General features: G+C 61.5%; 2 protein-coding genes across 2 annotated transcripts; one reads left to right on the top strand and one right to left on the bottom strand.

Moving 5' to 3' along the window:
• Positions 1 to 680: 680 nt before the first annotated feature.
• MIEF2 (mitochondrial elongation factor 2) lies at positions 681 to 5201 on the bottom strand. Its single transcript, XM_027743082.2, has 4 exons — positions 5077 to 5201; positions 4473 to 4647; positions 3832 to 4009; positions 681 to 3085 (listed from the first exon to the last, which is right to left on the bottom strand). The coding sequence occupies exons 2-4, from the start codon at positions 4638 to 4640 to the stop codon at positions 2037 to 2039; spliced, it is 1395 nt and encodes a 464-aa protein (XP_027598883.1). The 5' UTR covers positions 4641 to 4647; positions 5077 to 5201; the 3' UTR covers positions 681 to 2036.
• A 213-nt stretch (positions 5202 to 5414) lies between these two features.
• Positions 5415 to 15206, top strand: FLII (FLII actin remodeling protein). Its single transcript, XM_027743086.2, has 30 exons — positions 5415 to 5518; positions 6380 to 6490; positions 7608 to 7679; positions 7808 to 7888; positions 8170 to 8255; positions 8399 to 8560; positions 8647 to 8750; positions 8843 to 9018; positions 9098 to 9255; positions 9359 to 9443; positions 9726 to 9876; positions 9992 to 10125; positions 10228 to 10440; positions 10522 to 10701; positions 10775 to 10857; positions 10929 to 11003; positions 11231 to 11314; positions 11381 to 11552; positions 11635 to 11739; positions 11943 to 12134; positions 12361 to 12549; positions 12640 to 12779; positions 12892 to 13117; positions 13277 to 13431; positions 13560 to 13620; positions 13702 to 13830; positions 13910 to 14016; positions 14221 to 14326; positions 14411 to 14476; positions 14643 to 15206. The coding sequence occupies exons 1-30, from the start codon at positions 5456 to 5458 to the stop codon at positions 14775 to 14777; spliced, it is 3801 nt and encodes a 1266-aa protein (XP_027598887.1). The 5' UTR covers positions 5415 to 5455; the 3' UTR covers positions 14778 to 15206.
• Positions 15207 to 15341: the final 135 nt, after the last annotated feature.

Consider the following 15341-nt stretch of genomic DNA (forward strand, 5'->3'; position numbering starts at 1 on the left):
CTGGGCACACAGCAGTTCCCAGGGTCAATCCTTTGGGAACTGGCAGCACATGGGGTGGGCAGGAGGCTGGAGCACCTGGAGGGCAGCAGAGACCACACCAGCACAGGTTCACTTGAAGGTCTGCATGAGACAAGAGAGCCTTAAACCCTGCAGCAGCTCATTGCTACCAGGCCTAAATCCATGGAGTTACTCAGGAGAACTTAGGATGCATTTCCCTGAACCCCTCACTCCCACCACTAACAGCTGTGCCCTAAAAATACAGACCCGTGGGCTAAAATAACAGGATTACGAAGCTTTGGAATGTGATAAAGCACAGCAGCAACCACCTTGGAATGGCAACAGCAGTGGGAAGCACTTGTGCAGGACCCAGGGAGCAGGTTAAACCTCGCTGGTGGCATCAGCCAGGACCAGCTTTACTGGTCTAACCCTGGCCAATGCTCAGCCGAGCCCTGGGAAAGTGGTACTAGCTCAGCATCCAGACAGCTCACACACTGCAGCCAGGCACTCTGGGGGTCCAGGGGTTTGGAAGAGGAGGAGGAAAACCTTGCAGGAGGGGATTTGACCACCACCAAGCTCTCCACACAGCGAGGGGACGCCCTGGGTGGTTCCTGGGAAGGTCACCACAGCCAAGGAATCACTTCAGCCCTTACCACGGGAAAGGAGACAAACCAGAGCTGACACCAGTGTGCACAGGGAAGGTTTATTCTCATCACTAACACCTGGGAAGTGGTTTGGAGGAACAAAGTAATCGTCAGACAGGGAGGAAAAGCAGGTTTTTTTCCTCCCATAAACAAGATGATAGTTATAAAGAAAATTAAACCACAACAGCCGCTCACGCTGAAGTCCACAGGATTTCTCCAGCTCCACCCTTGTGCAAAGTCAGCTCCTCCCATTAAATATAAGAATAAATTCCTTTGCCCTGGGACTAGAGCCAGACCAAACCCTACTAGCAACCACTCAAAAAGAAAACCAAAAAACCCCAACAAAATACCCAAACAAAACACCCAAACAAAACATATTTTCTTAATAAAAAGCATAAACCACTTCAGTTCTTGCAAGCACTCTGCTTACAGCATCATTCCTGCCCTGCTTCCCCACCCCATATCGTGGGGCTCCAGGGAAAAAGGACCTCAAGACAGCAGCAATACATGTGTGAAAAGGTGACCAGACAGACTGGAAGTGACACTGTACCCACAGACAGACACTGGCAGCCACCCACCCACCGGGGAGGGGACACAGCCCTGCTGCAGCCTCCAAGGGACCGACACCAGGAGCCTCCCCAGAGCCAGCAGCTCTTTTTCAGGACATCTTCCAGCAAAACACTGCGTGGGAAAAGAGCCATGAAGCCCCAGCTCCGTGCTGGAAGCAAACCCCTTCCTCGGGGGGGAACAAAGAGGTAGAGCTGAGCTCACTACTTTTGGCAGCTGAAAGGGTTTCCAAGGAATAAACCCCCAGCCCCATTTGCTATGGCCGTACCACCCAGTGCCCAGACAACCACCCAGGTCATCCATAGGGCATATTTTGGATTGGCAATATCCTACAGGCAGGTGAGGCTCTGCCACCCTGTCTCAAGTGCTGGCACAGTAAGACCAAGTGCTGGTGAAAGGACCCACCCAGGGTGCTGCACCTGAGGGGCCTGCAGGACACAGCAGCAGGAAGGAGCTGCTCCCCTCCAGCTCCAGCTGGTCTGGGAGCACAAGGGGAGCCTGACAGCTGGGACAGGCAGAGGACACTGGGAACCAGAGAGTAAACATGCTTCCCTTGGCTCCCAGCACACAGGACTCACCTGTGGGTACTCCAGGTTTGGGCTGCCCTCGCCCCGGGTTTGGCAGAGCCTCCCAGCTAAAGGCTCCTTCTGCCAACACCCACCTCTGTTCAGGCCCGTTTTATTCACACAGGAACCATTTTTTTTTTCTCATAAAGTGCAAGAACTTTGCCTCTTACTGACTAGTCAACTAGAAGCATGGCAGCCCTCACAGCAGGGAGCAGCAGGCGGGTGAGGAACATCCCACATCCAGGAGTTCCTGACGCACTGGTCACTCCAGCAGGAGCTCCGGCTCAGACATGGCCCTGTAGAGCACAAAGCCCATCTCATCGATTTCCTCTTCCAACAGCCCGGAGAACAGGTTGATTTTGGGGTTGAAATAGGAAGGCAGGACCCCTTTCTCCAGGTAGGCCACCAGCTCCTCGAGCACCTGCTGGAACCTGTCAGCCAGGCTTTCCTCTGCCCAGTCGGAGCCGGAGTCACTGAGGTGCAGGATGACGTGGGTCACGGGGCTGCCCCCCAGTTTGTGCAGGGTGGGGTGGCTCCTGCAGACACCGTTCAGGATGCGGAGGCAGCGCTGCCGAGCTCCGGAGTCGCCGGCATCCAGCTCCTTCACCTTTGAGACCTCTGCCCTGTAAAAGCTCTCAAGCCAGAGGTTTTCCACCAGTCCCTCAGGAGGAACAGCCAGAAGAACCTTGTCCTCCATTTCTACCACTGGGAAGAGGGTGATGCTCAGCTCGACCTGATCATGTTTGACCTCCAGCTTCAGCTCCCGGGAGGCCACGACGGGGTGGATGACACATCCCAGCAGGCCGCCGATGGCAGGCCAGTTGATGGAGGCCACCAGCATCTTGTGGAGGGTCTCGTTGAGCACGTTGGAGGAGAGGTACCGGCCCACCATAAACCTGTCCCAGGGGCTGCACCCACGGGGGAAATACCCCAGATCGACCCTCTTGATCATCCAGTACTGGGGGTCCCTCACCACGGTGTCCTCTCCCGGGATGAGGCTCCAGAGCCCGGCGTCGAGGACCACGGGCAGCATGAGGTGGATGTGGTCGGCTGCCAGGACCTCCAGGCCGTCCAGGAGGGCTCCGCTGAGGAAGAAGCGGCCGAAGGGCAGCTCTGGGCACTTGCTCCGCAGGAAGTTCTGCAGTTGGGTGCTGATGCTCCTGGCCAGCTGAGGGACGAGGGACACCTGGATCTCGGGCACGGCCAGACGGCTGCTGTGGTGTGAGAGGAGCTTCTCCTGCAGCGTGAGGCAGCGCAGAGGGCTGGACTTCACCCGAGGAGCCCCCACAGAGACAGAGCATGCCCTGGGATCTGTGAGAAGGGAAGGGAGAAGTCACAGCTCTGGGCAGATCATCTGTAACCCACAGCAGCAGCTTCTGCTGCAGCCAAGGGTGCTCATCCCACCACGTCCCTGAGAGTGTTGCCCAAACACTCCTTGAGCTCTGTCAGCCCCAGGGCCCTGGGGAGCCTGTTCAGTGCCCCATCACCCTCTGGGGGAAGAAACTTTTCCTAATATCCTAAACCTCCCCTGACATAGCTCCAGCCATTCCCTCGGGTCCTGTCACTGGTCACCAGAGTGAAGAGATCAGTGCTGCCCCTCATGAGAGTCCTGCAAATGATCCTGCCCCAGGTCCAGTATCTCAGGACCTGCCCTGCACTGAGCCAGGCCGCTTTCCCACTTGGAAAAATGCCATCTCTGCAGGCAGCTGGACAAGGCAGCCTTTGTCTGCAGCAGCTCCCGAGTGCACCTTCCTGCAAGCAGAGCTGACCCAGAAAACGAGGGCAGCCAACACCACTCCAGAGGAGACAAACCCTGCCAGCCCCTGCCGTGCTGCACTGGCCAGGACACCCAGGGTGTTATCAGAGCTCCTGTCTCCTCAGGCATTGCCTAAAAAGGGGCCATGGCTCAGGAGCCTCCCAGGAGGGCAGGCTCCATCGGGTCTGCTTCCCGGACACCGAGCTAAAAATAACACAGAGCTCCCAGAGTGGTGGAGCAGGGCACAGCCAGCCCAGAGCACAGCAAGGTGATCTTCCCAGCTGGACACCCTGAGCCTCACCTGGCACCAGCGGCTGAGCTGGGGAGAGCAGGGGCTCACTGAGGTCTTCCCTTCTCTGCTTCTTGGGGGGCTTTGGTGTAGTCTTGATCAAGGCCAAGTCCTGCCAGGTCTCCTCCAGGGTCTTTTGCTCGGCTTTGGGATCACCTTCATCCCGAGGGCTAGTGGCTCGATCGATCAGCTGGAGAGAAGGAAAACCCACAAGGATAAGTCGTTATCTTTGTTTCCCCTGAATTACAGGTGACAACAGCCCCTCTGGTGCACACAAGGGGGGATTACAGCCCCATGTGAGGCTTCCACTTGGAAAAACACTCAGTCTGGGGGGCCACAAAAGTGCACATCTTCTTCCCGTGGATTTTAAGTGGAAACAAGTGCCCAAATATGCCTTAAGCCCCAGGTGCCTTTCTGGATGGGATACTGTATCCCAGGTGCATGCTGCTCCAGGCAAATGGAGCATGGGGCTGTTCACGGTGGGAATGGGCAGCTCCACGCCCACAGCACTGCTGCCAGCACCGGTGGGCATTTGTGCCAAATGCAAGGGACCAGCTCGGGAGCAGCCAGCCAGGTTTGTGGCACATCTTTCCCCACCACACTGGAGACCCAGGCAGCAATCCTGACCCTGCTCCCGTGGGTGCCAGCCTTACCCTCTTGACGGCCAGCGTGGCGATGGCCAGCACGGCCGCGCCGCTCACGCCCAGCACCAGCCTGGCGTTGGCCAGCAGCACATCGAACACGCTGCCCAGCCCGTCGATGAGACCGCCCAGCCCGCCGTGCTCCTGCCGCCGGCCCCGCTGCTGCCAGAACGCCGCCATGGCCGCCCTGCGGGGAACAACGGGGGTCACCCGGGGCCACGGAGGCACAGCCCGCGGGGAGGGAGGTTTTTTGGGGGAGCGGGAGGTTCCGCCGTCCCGCTTCCCTCCACCCCCGGGGCAAAGGCTCCTGTCGGCGGCGGGACGGCTGGGTGGGGCGGAGGGGCAAGGGTCACCCCGGGGAAGGGTCACCAGGGAAAATGGGCACCCCAGGGAAAGAGGGGGCATCCCGGGGAAGTGACACCCTAGGGAAGGAAGGGACACCCCAAAGAAGGAAGGGGCGCCCCGGGGAACGGACACGCCAGGGAAGGAAGGGACACCCCGGAAAACGGGTATCCCGGGGAAGGGACACCCTAGGGAAGGAAAGGACATTTTAGGGAAGGAAGGGACACCGCGGGGAAAAACCGCTCATGCCGGGGAAGGGTCACCCGCTCCTCACCCCGCCCTGCCGCAGCCGCCCCGGAGGGCACCGGCGGCGCTGGGGCGGTACCGCGCGCTCCGGGAGGGACCGGGACGGAGACCCCCCCGCTGCCCGGGGGGAGGCGGCCGGGCCGCGGCACCGCCGGGAGCGGGAGCGGAACAGGGACAGGGATCGGGCCCGGCCCCCCCGCACTTACTGCGCGCCCCCCGCGCCGCCTCAGCCAATGGGGGCGCGGCCCGGCGCGGCCCCGCCCACCCGCGCGCGGAAGTGGCTCCCGGCCCCGCCCAATCGTTTTCGCGCGTCACGGCCGGGGCGGGGCCGGGGGCGGGGCCTGTCAGGGCGCGGCTCCGCAGGGTCCCCCCGCCCCGCCCTTCCCGTCCCGTCCCGTCCCTCCGCCATGGCGGCCACCGGCGTCCTGCCCTTCGTGCGCGGCGTCGACCTGAGCGGCAACGACTTCAAGGTGCGGGGGAGAGGGAACGGGAGTGGGAGCGGGGACGCCCCGGCCACAGGGATCGGCGAGCCCGGGCCCCGCGCGGCGCTGTCAGGCCCGGTCCGGCCCCCCGGGCTGGGGAATCCCGGTACAGCGGGGGTGGTGTTCAGGGTGGGCGGTCCCTGAGCCCCCACCCTCTATGGCTGGGCAACCTGCGGGCCCCCATGGGGTCCCAGAGAGACATGTGGTCCCCGATCCTCTACTTCCCAGTCCCATTGGACTGGGGGATTCTGGCCCCCAGCCCCATAGTGCTGGGATATCCCAACCCCTCAGCTCCCCATCCCATAGAACTAGGTGATCCCGACCCTCTCCAGATCCTAGTTCCATGAAAGCAGGTGATCCCAAACCCCAGTTCCCAATTCCATGGGACTATGTGATCCCAGCTCCCAATCCCATAGGACTGGGCAGTCCTGGTCCCCCAGATCCCAATCCCATGGGACTGTGTGATCCGAGCTACCAATCCCATGGGATTGGGCAATCCTGGTCCCTCACCCCCAAAACCATAGTACTGGGTGCTTCCAGCTACCAGTCCCATAGGACTGGGTCATCATGGCCCTGAGCTCCCAGTCCCACAGGACTGGGCGATCCCAACCCCCCCAAGGTCCCAATCCCATAGGACTAAGTGATCTCAGCCCCACAGCCCCCAGTCCCATAGGACTGGGTGATCCCAGTCCCCCAGTTCCCAACCTTATGGGACTGGATGATCCCAGCCCCCCCAACTCCTGATCCCATAGTAATGGACAATCCCAGTCATACAGGGCCGGTCAGAGTGAGGTCCCCAGTTCCCCACCCCACGGGGCAGGGGGTCTCCTCACCCTCCTCCTCCCGCAGGGCGGGTACTTCCCGGAGCACGTGAAGGCCATGACCAGCCTGCGCTGGCTGAAGCTGAACCGCACAGGGCTCTGTTACCTGCCCGAGGAGCTCGCTGCCCTCCAGAAGCTGGTGAGCCCCACGTTTCAGGAGGGAATGGGGCTCCACTGTCCCGCTGGAGCCGTGGGATCCGATGGGAGCCTGCTCCCTGCCAGCCCTGTGGCTCGTTGGCGGATGCTCCAGTGTCTAATAATAGGGCTGAGCTATGACATGTGGTTGAAATCAGATGCAGGAGCTGTCAGGAGTGGGGTTGAGACAGGCTGGTAGTTGGTTTCACCTTGTTTTCCTAGAAAACCAGATGAAAAACCGTGCTTAGATCCTATGCCCCTTAACAGATGGGAAGGGGGGTGGTTAGTGTGGAGAGGATTAAGGTTTTGGGGCTTTTTCTTCCTCTTCTTCTGCTGAAATATGTAAGAAGCAGGAGCTTGCAGATGCCTGGCCTTGTTTTTTGGGCGGCTCTACCAGGCCCTTCCTTGGTGGAGCTCCTTGGTGAGCCCGTGGCTCAGCTTTGCTTTGGTGGTGTCCAGGAGCACCTCAGGAACCTCTTTCAGTTGGTTCAGTCAGACAAACACAACGCTTTAAACGCTGCCAGGAGTCCCCATCCCTGTGCCAGGTGCAGGGAATCCCTCCCTGCTGCTCGGAGCCGCGCTCCCCCTGGCCCTGCCACATGCTCGGGGGACACGGCGAGACTTAAATCCTTAAATCCTGGCATCCCGCCCACAGCCTGCCAATTCCCCGTTTTCATGAGCAAGCAACAGCCTGGCTGGTGATACCCAGAGGAAAACGTTTCCCCTGGGAGATTCCTCCCACCCCCCCACCTACCCCACGTCTGCCCATTTCCAGATCACCCTGTGAGAAGTGTTGATTTCCCGTTTCCAAGGACTGGGATCTGTTTGCTCAGAGACTGTGTGGGACTGCCACAGGCCAACCTGGTGGCATCTCAGAGCAGGGCTGAGGTGTCCCAGCCGAGGCTACCCCAGGAATGAGGGATGTGAGGGCAGCGTGGGCACGCTCGGGCCAACCAACCAGTTTGAGACTGGGAGTGTCCCAGCAGCTCTGTGAGGGTCAGGGCTTCCAAGTCCCCAGTTCTGTTGGAATGGAGGAGCCCCCACATCCATGTGGGGTCCCAGCTGTTGCTCTGAGCAGCCCTGGCTCCTCTCACTGGGGCTTGTTTGGGGCTTCCCTGCAGGAGCATCTCTCCGTGAGTCACAACAGCCTCACCACGCTCCATGGAGAGCTCTCCGGCCTGCCCTGCCTCAGGGTGAGTGTCCCCCTCCCGCACCAGGTGTCCCCAGGCACCTCTCGGATCTGGGAGCACACAAGGATCATACCTGGCCGCCTTGGGATGCTCAGCAGGCGGCTGAATTCCTGCCTGTCTCCCCTTTCCAGGCCATCGTGGCTCGTGCAAACAGCCTAAAGAACTCAGGAGTCCCTGATGACATCTTCCAGCTGGATGACCTCTCGGTGCTGGTGGGTGCAGAGTCTCCTCCTGAATTCCATTCCTGCACCTCAGTGTCCCCTCGTGCTCCTTGAGGAGCACCAGTCCCAAGCCCATGCCTGAGTTCCAGGGAAGCTGCCTGTGGGTTGGATGACCCTTTGGCAGTGCCTCCAGCCATAGCTGGGTTCCCCATATGCTGATCCAGCTCCTGCTGCAGTGCCCCCAGAGATGCCCCTCACTCCTCAGGTTTGGGAGGTGGTGGCTGGATGCAGGGCTGGGGGTTACACCTGCTTTGTGCTCCCATATTTCCCAGGACCTGAGCTACAACCAGCTCACGGAGTGTCCCCGGGAGCTGGAGAATGCCAAGAACATGCTGGTCCTCAACCTTGGCCACAACAGGTGGGTCCAGACCTGGGGTGACCATCTCCCCCTGGCCACAGCCACCTCCATCTGTCACCGGGTGCTGCTCTCTGCCCCTCCTTGAAGGAGCCCAGGGCTGATGCAGCTCCGGGACAGTCCTGCATATCCCCATATTTCCACAGCATCGACACCATCCCCAACCAGCTCTTCATCAACCTGACAGACCTGCTCTACCTTGACCTGAGCGACAACAAGCTGGAGAGCCTCCCACCACAGATGAGACGCCTGGTCCACCTCCAGACCCTCATCCTCAACAACAACCCCCTCCTGCATGCACAGCTCCGGTAAGGCCCTGCTTTCCAGGCTGGATCCCAGTCTGCTGGTGCCTGCTCCATCCATCCTGAGGCTCTCCCTGGCCTGTGCTCTGCAGGCAGCTCCCAGCAATGACAGCCCTGCAGACCCTCCACCTCCGGAACACCCAGCGCACGCAGAGCAACCTGCCCACCAGCCTCGAGGGCCTGGTGAACCTGGCAGGTAGGCCCGGGGCCCCATGGAGCCCTGCAGGGGCTCTCCCAGCCCTGGTATGGGTCTGGCTGGTGGTGTCACCGTGTTGTCTCATCCCCCAGACGTGGACCTGTCCTGCAACGACCTCAGCCGTGTCCCCGAGTGCCTCTACACCCTGGGCAGCCTGCGGCGCCTCAACCTCAGCAGCAACCAGATCACGGAGCTCTCCCTCTGCATCGACCAGTGGACCCAGCTGGAGACCCTCAACCTGTCCCGCAACGCGCTCACCTCCTTACCTGTACGTCCCTTTCCATACGTGCCATCCCTGCCCGTGCTTCCATGGTTCTCCCTCACCTCGCCTTCTCCCCCTTCCCCAGTCGGCCATCTGCAAGCTGACCAAGCTGAAGAAGATGTACCTGAACTCCAATAAGCTGGACTTTGACGGGATCCCCTCGGGCATTGGCAAGCTCACCAACCTCGAGGAGTTCATGGCAGCCAACAACAACCTGGAGCTCATCCCCGAGAGCCTGTGCAGGTAGAAAACAGCCCACAGCTGGATCCCAAGAGGGGACACACAGACTGTGTGGTGACAGGACGTCACCCTGGGCTGGCCCATCACCAGCATCACTGTCCCACAGGTGCTCCAAGCTGAGGAAGCTGGTGCTGAACAAGAACCGCCTGGTGACACTGCCGGAGGCCATCCACTTCCTGACGGATGTGGAGGTGAGCACCCAGCACTCCCCTGCCTTGGGCTGGCTGCACCACAGCCCCAGTGCATCCCTGGGATCTCGGGGCTGTAGGGTGGGGTGGGTGAAGTGAGGTCAGGGGGGCTTGAGGCACTCTGGCACACGGTTCTGCCCAGGCAGGAGAAGGATTTGGGGCTCCCTCCCCATCCCCTCACCTCACCAAAGCCCAGGGTGCTCCGGAGGTCTCCATCCCACGCCACATCCTCGATGTCCCTGCAAACGTTTCAGAGCACTGAGGTCTCTGTCCTCTCCTTGGCAGATCCTGGATGTCCGTGAGAACCCCAACCTGGTGATGCCCCCGAAGCCGGTGGATCGGACCTCGGAGTGGTACAACATCGACTTCTCCCTGCAGAACCAGCTCCGCCTGGCCGGAGCCTCCCCAGCCACCGTCGCCGCCGCCGCTGCCGCAGGTCAGTGTGCAGGGATGGGGGGGACAGCCCCTGGAGAGCCTGGGAAATGAGCTGTGCTCCATAGGGTGCCCCACAGGTGTCCTGGCTGCCTCTCACCCCGTCCCCGTGTCCCCAGGGAGCGGCACCAAGGACCCGCTGGCCCGCAAGATGCGGCTCCGGCGGCGCAAGGACTCTGCCCAGGACGACCAGGCCAAGCAGGTCCTGAAGGGGATGTCAGACGTGGCCCAGGAGAAGAACAAGAAGATAGAGGTGGGAGAGGGGCCCCGAGGGCATCACAGTGACCCTGGCCCACCCCATGTGCCAGCAGGGACCCGGTTGTTCACAACTTCCTGACCTGCCCCTGTCCCACAGGAGAGCGGGGAGGCGAAGGCGCCGGACCTAAAGACAAGGCGCTGGGACCAGGGCCTGGAGAAGCCACAGCTAGACTACTCAGAGTTCTTCAGCGAGGACGTGGGGCAACTGCCTGGCCTCTGTGTCTGGCAGATCGAGAACTTCGTGCCCACACTGGTGGACGAGGCTTTCCACAGCAAGTTCTACGAGGCCGACTGCTACATCGTGCTCAAGGTAGCCGGGGAGGACTGAGGGTCCCCCACATCCCCAACCTGGGGGTGCAGCTGTCCCATCTCACACCCTGTCCTTTCCCAGACCTTCCTGGATGAGAACGGTTCCCTCAACTGGGAGATCTACTACTGGATCGGGCAGGAGTCCACGCTGGACAAGAAGGCCTGTTCCGCCATCCACGCCGTCAACCTCCGCAACTACCTGGGGGCCGAGTGCCGGTGCATCCGGGAGGAGATGGGGGATGAGAGCGAAGAGTTCCTCCATGTGAGGCCAGCCCCTGGCTCCCCTGTAGCCCCCAGCCCCTCCTCTCCCACCCTCACCCCCTCCTTGCCCCCAGGTCTTTGACAACGACATCTCCTACATCGAGGGTGGCACAGCCAGCGGCTTCTTCACCGTTGAGGACACACAATATGTCACCAGGTACTGCTGGGGACAGGGGGTGTGTGGGGCAGGCAGTGCCCCATGTCCCACCATGGCTGTCCCTCCCCCAGGCTGTACCGTGTCTATGGGAAGAAGAATGTCAAGCTGGAGCCAGTGGCACTGAAAGGGACATCACTGGACCCCCGGTGAGTGGCCAGGGGACACCAGGTCCCTGCAGAAAGTGCAGCAGGGTCCATCTGAGACAGTGTAGCTGCAGCTCTGGGGTGAAAATGGGCCATTCCAGCACCTTCCTACAATGATGTGGGTCCAAACCCCACTTGGCAGATGTGATGCCCTGCAGGGACCCCCCAGGGTGAGGGGGACACTTGGTGCACCCCACTCTCTCCTAACACTTCTCACCTGTCTCCACCAGGTTTGTCTTCCTCCTGGACCACGGCCTCGACCTCATGGTGTGGCGTGGGAGACAAGCCACGCTGAGCAGCACCACCAAGGCCAGGTAGGGCTGGTGAGGGGGCTGGGGGTGTGGGGAGCCCAGCTGCCATCTCACCTGCTCCTGCCACAGGCTCTTCGCCGAGAAGATCAACAAGAACGAGCGGAAGGGCAAGGCCGAGATCACACTGCTCACCCAGGGCCAGGAGACCCCCGAGTTCTGGGAAGCACTGGGGGGGCAGCCTGAGGAGATCCGGCCCTGTGTCCCTGATGACTTCCAGCCCCACAAGCCCAAGCTGTACAAGGTGGGAAGCTGTATCCGTTGGGCTGTGGGCACTGCTGGGGTCCTGCAGCCCCCCCTCACCTGTGTCCCCGTCCCCTCCACAGGTCGGCCTCGGTCTGGGCTACCTGGAGCTGCCCCAGATCAATTACAGGCTCTCGGTGGAGCACAAGAAGAGGCTGAAGGCTGATCTGATGCCAGAGATGCGCCTGGTAGGATGGGGCGGGGAGGTTCTCCCAGTCTGACCAGTGAAACTGGTTTCATGCCCCCTCTGCCTCCAGCTGTGCCCTGGGAGAGGCAGGTTCGGCCAGCAGCGCCCGGCTAGGGGATGCTCTGCTCTTCCCCGCTGCTGGGAGCAGGCAGGGTGTTTTCCAGCTGGGAATGCCTGACCCTCTCTTCCCTGGGATGCCCTCAGCTGCAGAGCCTGCTGGACACCAAGAGCGTGTACATCCTGGACTGCTGGTCCGATGTCTTCATCTGGATCGGGAGGAAGTCGTCGCGGCTGGTGCGGGCGGCGGCGCTGAAGCTGAGCCAGGAGCTGTGCACCATGTTGCACCGGCCCAAGCACGCCATGGTCACCAGGAACCTCGAGGGCACCGAGTGCCAGGTAGGACACAGACCCCTTGGATGGGGTGCTTGGGTGCCAGGGAGGGTGCTGTGGCCCAGGGTGTGTTATCTGCTCCCCAGTTTACACCTTGAACGTCTGGAGGTGTTCCAGAAACGACGGGACGTGGCACTCCATGCTCTGTCCTAGTTACTAGGTGGTGATCGGTCAGAGGTCGGATTCAATGATATTGGAGGTCTTTTCCAACCTTAATGATTCTGTGATTTAGGTGTTCAAGTCCAAGTTCAAGAACTGGGATGACGTCCTGCGTGTGGATTACACCCGGAATGCCGAGACGGTGCTGCAGGATGGTGGCTTGGCCGGCAAGGTCCGGAAGGACGCCGAGAAGAAGGACCAGATGAAGGCCGACCTCACGGCGCTCTTCCTGCCCCGGCAGCCCCCCATGCCCCTCAGCGAGGTAGGGCTAGGGGCTCCTGTGAGTCCCCCCTGGCATGGGCCGGGTGCTCATGGAGGGGCTGGAGGTCTGACGGAGCACGTGGGGTCACAGGCAGAGCAGCTGATGGAGGAGTGGAACGAGGACCTGGATGGCATGGAGGGCTTCGTGCTGGAGGGCAAGAAATTCGCTCGCCTGCCCGAGGAGGAGTTCGGCCACTTCCATACCCACGACTGCTACGTCTTCCTGTGCAGGTGACACCCAGCTTGTGCCCACTCAGGCTGTTGGACCACTTTGTCCCCCATCTCCCTGCCCAGGCCCCCAGCCTGCCCCATCCCTCACAACACTCCCTGTTCCGGCCCTCAGGTACTGGGTGCCAGTGGAGTACGAGGAGGATGAGGAGAAGAAGAAGAAGGGTGAAGGCAAAGGAGAGGAGGAGGGTGAGGAAGAGGAGGAGGAGAAGCAGCCCGAGGAAGACTTCCAGTGCATCGTCTACTTCTGGCAGGGCCGGGAGGCCTCCAACATGGGCTGGCTCACCTTCACCTTCAGCCTCCAGAAGAAGTTTGAGAGTCTCTTCCCTGGCAAGCTGGAGGTGACGCAGCTTCTCGGGTGACACGGGTACCCCTCTCTGCTTCCAAGGCTGAGGGCAGGGGACAGCAGAAGAGATGGGGGCTGGCAGGGGGGTGCAGCTGGAGCTTGGGGTTGCGTTTGGGGGGTCCCCATGGCCCTGCTGACACCCACCCCTGTCCAGGTGGTGCGCATGACCCAGCAGCAGGAGAACCCCAAGTTCCTCTCTCACTTCAAGAGGAGGTTTGTGATCCACCGGGGCAAGCGGAAGGAGCGGGCCAGCCCTCCCCAGCCCAGCCTCTACCACATCCGCACCAACGGCGGGGCCCTCTGCACCAGGTCAGTGCTCCAGGGGCTGCTCCAGGCCAGGCAGCACCCACACGTTCCAGGGTCCAGGTGGGATACCCACCGGTGGGCACAGCTGCCGGGTCTCCTGCTGATTTGTGCCTCGGGGGCTCCTTCTCTAGGTGCATCCAGATCAACACGGACGCTGGTCTGCTCAACTCCGAGTTCTGCTTCATCCTCAAGGTACTGCTCGGGGCTGAGCATCCTCAGGGGTGCCTGGGTGCCCTCCTGCCCCCTGGGCAGCCCTGACTCTGTGCTCCCCAGGTGCCCTTTGAGAGCACAGACAACCAGGGCATCGTCTACACGTGGGTGGGCCGGGCGGCCGACCCTGACGAGGCCAAGCTGGCCGAGGACATCATGAACCACATGTTTGATGACTCCTACAGCAAACAGGTGAGTGGGGCTGAGCACCAGCTTACCTGAGTGACAGGGACCACCCAGGCCACGCTCAGCCCTGTCCCTGCTCTCACAGGTCATCAACGAGGGAGAAGAACCCGAAAACTTCTTCTGGGTGGGCATCGGGAGCCAGAAGCCCTACGATGAAGACGCCGACTACATGAAGCACTCCCGGCTCTTCAGGTGGGTGCTGGCCCAGGGAGGGCTGCTGCAATCTGTTGGTTCCCTTCCTCCCACAGAGCCTAGGCTCCTCCTCTCCCATCTCTGTCCATCCCTTGGGAATCAATAAACCAAAACGGAGCTGCTCCATCACGTCCATTCCCTCTGCAGGAGCTGAGTCCTAGCAAACTCATGCCTGATGCTTTCCCCTTCTGGCTCTCCCCACAGGTGCTCCAATGAGAAGGGTTATTTCTCCGTGTCGGAAAAGTGCTCGGATTTCTGCCAGGATGATCTGGCTGATGATGACATCATGCTGCTGGACAACGGGCGAGAGGTGAGCTGGGGGCAGGAGGCTCTCCTGGGTTTGGATCTTCCAGCGGCTCCATGTGCTGAGCCCGGCTGCTGGTCCTTCCCGCAGGTCTACATGTGGGTGGGCACCCAGACCAGCCAGGTGGAGATCAAGCTGAGCCTCAAGGCGTGCCAGGTAAGGCCTCTCTCCTTCTCCAGCTTGGGGCCGTGGGAGGGAAGATTTGGGCACTTCCGTCTCCCCTCGAGGCCCTGGTCAGGGTGGTGCAGAACTCCTGGGCTAGGGAATGCCAGTCCTGGTGGTGGGCGAGGGCTGGGACCCCCACAGCTGTGCTCTGCCCCAGGTCTACATCCAGCACATGCGCTCCAAGGACCCCACACGGCCCCGCAAGCTCCGGCTGGTGCGGAAAGGCAACGAGCCCTGGCCCTTCACCCGCTGCTTCCACGCCTGGAGTGTGTTCCGCAAACCACCCGCCTAAGGACTGGGGGCACCCAGTGCTCCGGCCACAGCCCCCCGGGCACGGCCAGATCCCGGCACCCTGCGCTGCCGCACACGCCTGCTCCCAGCCAGGCTCGGCTTGGAGCCGCTTCCCCCCGAGCCAGGGCCAGTGGGGAGCGCTGGGGCTCTGTGCCCCCCTTCTCCTGGCACAGGGCCCCTCCCCTTCCAGGGGGGCCCCTGTTACGCCCTGCTTGCCCCAAACCAGTGCCGATCTCCCCCTGCGACTGGGGGGCAGGAGCGATTCCCAGTTTGGGGGGAGGACGCTTTGCTAAGGAGAACTGGGGAGAGCCGGAGGCTCTCAGCCCTGGGCCTTACAGCTGGGGGATGTACAGCTGTCCTGGGGGATGGAACCCTGGCAGGGATCAGCCCATCAGGATCATATCAATAAAGGCTGCACTTCTCACCCCGACACTGTCTCAGGCTCTGTCTCACTCCCAAGTGGGGTCCCCCCGACCCTGATCCTGCCCCTCCCGCAGCTCAGGGGAACCCCAGCACTCACCTGGCTCCAAGGCTCCCCAAACACCTGCAGCCCGGGCAGCTGATA

This window comes from Pipra filicauda, unplaced genomic scaffold, assembly GCF_003945595.2.
Source record: "Pipra filicauda isolate LSUMZ 115617 unplaced genomic scaffold, ASM394559v2 scaffold226_size1812527_pilon, whole genome shotgun sequence".
Lineage (NCBI taxonomy): Eukaryota > Metazoa > Chordata > Aves > Passeriformes > Pipridae > Pipra > Pipra filicauda.